Genomic DNA, 7,642 nt, shown 5'->3' with positions numbered 1-7,642 from the left:
AAATTTTGAAGAAAAAAAAAAGCAGACGCAGATGGTAGGGTACTATGGTAGTTGTAACTGTTAATGAAGTATTATTATTATTATTATATAAAGAAGAAGTGAAGAACGTGGGAATTGTTAATAGAGCCGAATCACATGATTGAAGTCAGAAAGGGATGGCTTGAAACGGAAAGTATTGGATGTTTTTATTATTAATTGGATTCTAGATCTTCAACTCAAATTAAATAAAACGTCGTCGTTGACAAGTTACGACTCAACGATCAAACGCGATTATTTTTTCCGTTCAACGTTTGTTTTCTGTTTAAAATCTCGTCTCCTCAGTATTCCCTCTGTTCTCCATTCTCTCTGTTCTGTTGCTTTCGCTCTCTTCTTGCAGTAAGTTGTTATTCTCTCTTGCTTTTCAATGCCTCGTCCTTCAATTTGCCCATTTCTGAATCTATTTCGCTTTTACTGTAACATTATCGAACTGTTTTCCACCCCCCCACTTTTTTTCCTCCGTATAAAACAAAACTTTTTCGCTTTCAATCATTGCCCAGTTTCTGAAATCGTTTGTTGGCGACGTCCTAGTTGTTTCTCGTTTATTTGCTCATATTGGAACTTTTCTTTACCATGTTCATTTTGATTTGGACATAATAATAATAAATTATAAAAAAATTATTATTATTTAATCTGCAATCTCTGTGTGAGCATTTTTAGTTGTTTTCATCAATGTTAAATTTGATTTTTTTTGGGTATTAAAATGCATATTTGGAACTAATATGCGGTTTCATTTCATGTGTCTGTCTCGGGGATTATTATTTCTTCACACTGAGTGTGCTTTTTACCTTTGCATTTGTAATTAGGTCCACTAAAGTCAGGTCAAAATGGAAGGCGGGCATAAGTTCCAGGAAGCATCAAAGGCAAAATATGATTGTCTTTTATTTGGTAAACGGCTACTTCCTTTTCTACTATTTATTCTCTTCATAATCTTTTAATTATTGTATTAATCGTTAAATTAAAAAATGCTAATATATTTTTTTACAAGCATAAAATATATTTAATGGAAAGATTTTTTTAAAAAAAATAAATGTGAAGGAAATTTTGAATTGTTCATTTGGTAACCCTCACGACCAATGCTAAATTTCTACCTTGCATTCTTCATTATTCTGCCTAGGTTATGTATAACTTGTTTTGATAATTTCAGATCTTGACGACACCCTTTATCCTTTGTGTTCTGGAATGTCAGCCCAAACAGCAAAAAACATTCAAGGTGATGAATTTACCACATGTGAGCCTTCTATATGTGAGGGCTCGGTCGTGTGAAAAATTGCCTGGTATTGAAGCTGAACATTTTTTTAATAAAATATTGTGCTCATTGCAGAGTTTATGCTTCAAAAGCTTGGGATGGAGGCTGCTGAAGTTCCCGAATTATGCCATTCATTATATAAGACTTATGGGACAACAATGGCTGGTCTAAAGGTAAGCTTTAATTAACCTCTTAGTGAATTGTATTAGAAACATTTTTTTTTAATGCAGAAATGATGTTTAATGATGTATCTTGTCCTCTCGCCAGGCAATTGGCTATGACTTTGACTATGATGACTTTCACAGGTAATTTGTTGACATACGTATTTTTTGTCCAATTTTCTATTTGACCATTCCTTTCAATAAAGCTCAAACCGTGTGCAATAGACATTTTTATTGTATTGAACAGTTTTGTTCATGGGAGATTGCCATATAATATGTTGCTGAAACCAGACCCTGTTCTCAGGAGCATTCTGCAAAGCTTGCCGATTAGGAAAATTGTAAGTTCGTGTTTTATTTTGTAATGATTAAAATAGTACCTAATTAAGAGGAAGTTTTTCTTCACTATGACGTATTTATGACATCTACTCTTGGTTTCCCTTTTCAGATTTTTACAAATGCAGACTCAAAGCATGCATTTAGAGCACTTCAAAGCCTTGGATTGGAGGACTGCTTTGAAAAAATTATAAGTTTTGATACTCTGAATTCTTCCAACAACATTGATCCTTCTTGTGATGAAGATGGCAGTGAAACCACACCAATCACCTCGGGAATTTTTGACTTTTATGAGCACATACGCCAACCTGATTCAGATGTGGTGCTCCCAAGGACCCCAGTTGTCTGCAAACCCTTTGATGATGCTTTTGAAAACGTTTTCAAGTTGGCAAACATTGATCCTCAAAGAACAGTATGAATGTGGACACTTCCCTCTTTAATATTCTGTTTTCTTTTGTCTCAAATTTTTAGTGTACACTTTTAACAACTGCTAACTAAGGACAAATATTTTTATATTTACACGATCCTAAATAGTCATTAAATAATACCAAAGGGCACTATTATCATCATGCTAAATTGGTCATTTTTGTTTCTATTTTTCAGACATCTTTTTGTGATAAAAGACTTTATGTATTTACTTGTTTTTGCTTTTATTGTTTTTGTTCTTTGCAGCTGTTCTTTGATGACAGCTTCCGCAATTTAGTAACAGCCAAACGCTTGGGCCTCCACACAGTCGCTGTAAGTAATGAAATATCAGTTACAGGAACCATATTTTATGCGACATCTGATGTAGTTAGTGGAATGGAACATTAAATTAAATTGAATTAAAGTAAAGTAACATAATCAGAATTAAATTAAGTAATATAGTTTGGTACAATACGAATAAAATTAAATGTCAAATCCAAATGCCACGTGGATGCAGGTGGGTACATCTGTTCGTGCAACAGGAGTGGATCATGCATTGGAGTGTATCCATAATGTCAGGGAGGCGTTTCCAGAGCTTTGGGATTCCGACGAGAAACATGAAATTGTCCAGTACAAAGTTGCTATTGAAACATCAGTAAAAGCATAGCATAGAATTTGTATTTGTATTTGTATTGGCACCTCTTAGATAATTGTAATTTTAATTGTTATTTAAATTTGATATATATTGAAATATGAATCTTTATTCAATTTTTTGTCTTTCTTTCGATGCAACGATGTAATATTGCTTGAAGAACTGCGACACCGTGTGTATCTCTCTTCTATATTATCTACGGGTCAAAATTAGTAGAAGTTTAAATATGTCCTCTTTGTATAAAATCTCAAAATACGTCCTTTCTTTAATACATAAATCGCGTAAGGATGTGTCCACTTGTAATTGGTACCTTAGGTTATAAGTTGCGACTAAGTAACTTATGTTTATGTTCTGTTTTCACAATCCAAATCTTTTTTATGCAATGAAAAACATTTTGGCGTAGAAGGGTTATTTCAACATTCGATCTTATGAATCAAGGCACGATTTTAAAATTTTAATTGCAAGGTTACTAATAAAAATGAGGTTACTAATTGAAATTTCAACTTGATTAAGTAAATGTTGGACCAAAAAAATTATATCGAAAGGATGGGGGGAAGAAAACAGAAAAGTAGCCTAACAAGAATCAACTTCTTAATGAATATTTCTTTCCGGTGAAAGCTTGAAATTTTGGCTCTTCTGCCTTCTGAGGTGACTCTTCACTCGTGTTCAGAGAAGCCTAATAACAGAATAATTGGGTAAATCCTTCATTGAACCATAGGTTAAGATCAAGTCACTTTCTCCACAAAGATCACCACAGATAATAAAACTCACCTTTGTTGGTGTCTGAATCTGGGGTGCATTTGCATTTGACCCGAACACAAGCTTTCCAGAAGGTCTACATGAAGCAGTATTCGATGGTTTAGAATTGGAACTCTTGGTTTCATTTTCAGTCTGTTGGTGCTTTAGCTTTGATGAGGAAGCTTGTTCAACTGATTCTGTTGAGGCTTTTCCATCCAAACGTCTTCCAGAACCAGTAAATGGAATGATCTTGGTAGTCTTTGTTGCTGGTTCTTCATGAACTGTAAAAAGAATGTAAACAATCAGAATCTCCTAATGAACTTTACACTACAGAAAGCATATTCCAACTGAAAATAAAAGAATCACAACCTGATGGCAACTGTTTCTCAGGTTCTTTATAGTCAAGAGGTTGGGCAAATTCAACTTCACAGTCAGTATCAATTATACAGATTGCAGGCGAGGGTTTTGTTTCAACTACATCAATGTAATATTTCTTCTTGTTATAAGAAATCATTAGTGTCACCGGTTGTTAAACACGAGTATCTCCTCAGTGAAGTCTCTAAGCTGCAAAATAACCAAGGGAAAGAGTGAGAATATTAATTGACACACAATTATGAGATTTGTCAAATATGGACAAAACTTATTTTATAAATGTTAACGTTATTTACCAATTAAAGTTAATTTTTTTTATTTTAATAAAAAGTTTACATTTAATGTTATTGCTGACAACACCTAGTAATAACACTTAAATTTGGTTCTATGTTGTATTTGTACATGGCTTTTGGATTGGAGATATCCATAAAGTCAGTGGTGCGAGGCTGCAGCTTCACAAATTTTCCTTTTGGAAGGCTGGCGCTTCTCAGACTCACACTTTCTCCCTCTTCTAGGCGCATATTTTCCATCATCTGACAATAACAACAGCAGAACATGGAAGTTGTGAACAAAAATGACCAATCCATTGGTTGAAAGAAATAAATATGAACAAAGAAGGAAAGAAAATCACATACCCACTTTGGCACAAATATGCACCCTTCATTAGCAATGAATTCTAGGACCCCACAGTGAGTAACTCTTTCACGAGAAGAACATCCCAGTTCAAATAACATGGGGTACTCTATTTCCGAAAATGCTGAAAGGGTTTCACATGCATAAACCAACTAATTTAGCAGGAGAGAAGAATGAACCAAATCGTTAAAACCAGACAAATATATATAGACTTACCAAGGCTTCTAAGGACTGAAGGGGGCATGATAACTGGAAGCAAAAAGAGTTAGCATATGCAAATTTATAGGCATGAATAGTTATCAAAACATCATGGACATTTCATATCAAAGAATAAAATGTAAGCTATTGGTATACATACTTTTATCACCGTCCTCCAAATTAGACTGCAAAAACAAGCATAAGCATTAAAAAATTAAGTTACACCATATTTCAAATGATGATGAGAAAAACTTTAGTTTGAAATAGAGGTTGGATACTTAGTTATGCATCAGGTGACATCAGTGATCATACCTTTCCAATAAAAGAGGCAGGGAAACAACGATAAGCATTTGCAAAGAGCACATCCTCTTCATCCCAGTTACCTTCGTCAGAATCCTTAAAAAGAGGTTAATGCAACCCCATCATTCTCATAAAATGGACAAATGCCAAAACTATCAAGCAAGTTGACAAAAGAATGAGGCCACTTGGACAAATTTCTAAAAAAAATCCTTATAAAAAAATCAGTATAAAAAATAAATAAAACTCTATTAGAAATAAATTTATCTCCTCAAAATTTAGACGGTTTAAATAATGTTTTGGTCCTTATACTTATTTAGATTTATAAATTAGTTTTTATATGTAAAAAATTAGTAAATTAGTCTTTATACATGCATTTATTTTCAATTTAATTCTTGTCATTAAATTTAAAGTAAACGACGTTAAATAAGTAAGAGACTTAATTAAGAATAAACGTAGTATAAAAACTGATTTATAATTTTTTTACATATAAGAACTAACTTACAAAATTTTACATATAAAGATTAACTTACAAATTCGAGTTAAAAGTATTTTTATAAATTTGTGATACACCTTTAGTTTGTATTATGATTTTATGATATACAACTTTGATTTATATCTGATTTTGATAGTGTTGAAGGAGTGGATAGAGTCTAAATAAATGTGTTGATAATTCTGGTGCTAGTAACATTGATGAGGGTGCATTCGAGAAAAATGTTTTAACGATGGATTGAGGTTTAGAGTTGGTAAGTGTGGGTGAGAGTAAGGATGAAAATGGTGAAGTGGTTGAAAAAAGAAGAAAATATTTAAAGATTGTTAAGAGTCGATTGAGTTTCAGGGATGAAAAACTAAAAGAAAAAGAAACTATAGCTTCTATTAAAGTTTATAAAGAAGAAGAATAATAATAATAAAGATGGTGAAATTAGAGGTGGAAGAGAATGAAAGAGTGTGGATGAATCGTAAAATCATAATACAAACCAAAAATGTATCACAAATTTATAAAAATATTTTTAACTCGAATTTGTAAGTTAGTTTCTGGTTGTAAAATTTTGTGAGTTACTCCATATATGTAAAAAAAAATGTAAATCAATCATTATATTATATTTATTTTTAATTTAATTATTTATTTATTTAATGTCGTTTACTCTAAACTTAACGGTAGAGACTAAATAAAAAATAAATATATGTATAATGATTGATTTGTAAATTTTTTTTATGTATAAGAACTATCTTATAAATTCAAGTCAGTATAAAAATTAAAATATTATTTAAACCAAATTTAGAGTATTTGAATGAGAGCCTAAAAAAAATCAAAGCATAATTTATTTGTAACCTTTGAGAAAAAATTTACCTAAATTAGCCAATGTCATTTATCCACTCTAAGTTTTAAAATTTCTGTATACAAAAGTACAAGTGGAAAATACTTTGAATCTGAAAAACATTAAAAAGAAATTCAACGTACCATGTTTGATAAGCTAATGTAAAGTTTTCTCGTGGACTCAAATGATAACCGATGATCTGCGTTAAAAAAAGAAGAGGCAAAGATCCTGATCGTTTTAAAATACAAATGCGAGTAATAACAATGATTATAATCCAACTTTCATGGATAGTATGTGAATCCCCACTAAGAATCTTAAGAAAATTTATCATTCAAAACCTTTCTCCTTTTTTAAGAAATAAATAAAAAAAAATATCACCAGTAGTAAGGAGGATAAACCGCACTAATATAACGAAGGTGTAAAATAATTTTCTGCGATGTTGTATTTCTCAATAATATGCTGTATAAATACATGAAGTTGTTGCTGGAAAATTTAACAATTCTAACCGATATAATAAATCTAAAATAACAACTCCTATAACAGCTTGAATTTAAATAACAAACTGTTTGCTAAGCATTGTTAACAGCAATTTGTTATAGCAACAATTTGTTACAATATTACCCCCCTCAAGTAGGAGCATGAAGATTCAGAATGCCCAACTTGCTCATCAAGAGCTCAAACTGAGGTTTGCCCAACGCCTTGGTGAAGATGTCTGCGAGAAGTACTATTGTAGAGACATAAGTGGGAAGGATATTCTGTTGTAGAACCTCATTGCGGACAAAATGACAGTCAACTTCAATATGTTTGGTGCGTTCATGAAACACCAGATTTTTGGCAATGTGCAATGCCGCTTGACTATCACAATGAAGGACCATAGGTTTGGGGTGAGCAATGCCAAGATCAAAAAGAATCCCTTTTAACCATTTGAGCTCACAAGTAGCTGTGGCCATGGAGCGATATTCAGCTTCAGCTGAAGAGCGTGAGACAGTATGTTGTTTCTTGGTTTTTCACGAAATGGGAGATTGGCCCAGTTGGACAAGCCAACCAGTCACGGAGCAACGGGTAAGAGGACAACTAGCCCAGTCAGAATCACACCACCCGTGAAGCTGGAGATCACAGCTACTTGAAAGTAATATACCTTGTCCTGGATTGCCTTTGAGAAAGCGAACCACCCGGAGAGCAGCGTCCCAGTGCACAGTATGAGGTTGCTGCATAAACTGAGATAAAGTGTGCACACTAAAACATAGCT

General features: G+C 32.8%; 1 protein-coding gene and 1 pseudogene across 2 annotated transcripts; one reads left to right on the top strand and one right to left on the bottom strand.

Annotated features, from left to right (window-relative positions):
- The first annotated feature begins 863 nt into the window (after nt 1-863).
- LOC113858936 (uncharacterized protein C24B11.05-like) lies at nt 864-2,851 on the top strand. Of its 2 annotated transcripts, XM_027491742.1 has the most exons (9): nt 864-924; nt 1,184-1,249; nt 1,361-1,458; nt 1,553-1,590; nt 1,694-1,784; nt 1,892-2,030; nt 2,097-2,191; nt 2,452-2,517; nt 2,702-2,851. In XM_027491742.1, the coding sequence occupies exons 1-9, from the start codon at nt 864-866 to the stop codon at nt 2,849-2,851; spliced, it is 804 nt and encodes a 267-aa protein (XP_027347543.1). The 2 variants fall into 2 exon arrangements, with proteins under 2 accessions (XP_027347543.1, XP_027347542.1); XM_027491741.1 differs by having other exon boundaries at nt 1,892-2,191.
- Nucleotides 2,852-3,419: 568 nt separating this feature from the next.
- On the bottom strand, nt 3,420-7,343 carry LOC113859322 (annotated as a pseudogene).
- Between the last annotated feature and the right edge of the window lie 299 nt (nt 7,344-7,642).

The sequence above is a fragment of the Abrus precatorius genome, unplaced genomic scaffold (assembly GCF_003935025.1).
Source record: "Abrus precatorius isolate BTA unplaced genomic scaffold, Abrus_2018 Scaffold2, whole genome shotgun sequence".
Classification (NCBI taxonomy): Eukaryota; Viridiplantae; Streptophyta; class Magnoliopsida; order Fabales; family Fabaceae; genus Abrus; species Abrus precatorius.
The sequence above is the reverse complement of the archived record's forward strand: the minus strand, read 5'-3'. Positions and strand labels throughout refer to the sequence as shown.

Coding starts and splice junctions, on each gene's coding strand:
- LOC113858936 (XM_027491741.1), top strand. CDS start 864: ATGGAAGGCGGGCATAAGTTCCAGGAAGCATCAAAGGCAAAATATGAT. Junction 925..1,183: donor ATATGATTGTCTTTTATTTG/GTAAACGGCTAC, acceptor TGATAATTTCAG/ATCTTGACGACACCCTTTAT. Junction 1,785..1,891: donor GCTTGCCGATTAGGAAAATT/GTAAGTTCGTGT, acceptor TTCCCTTTTCAG/ATTTTTACAAATGCAGACTC.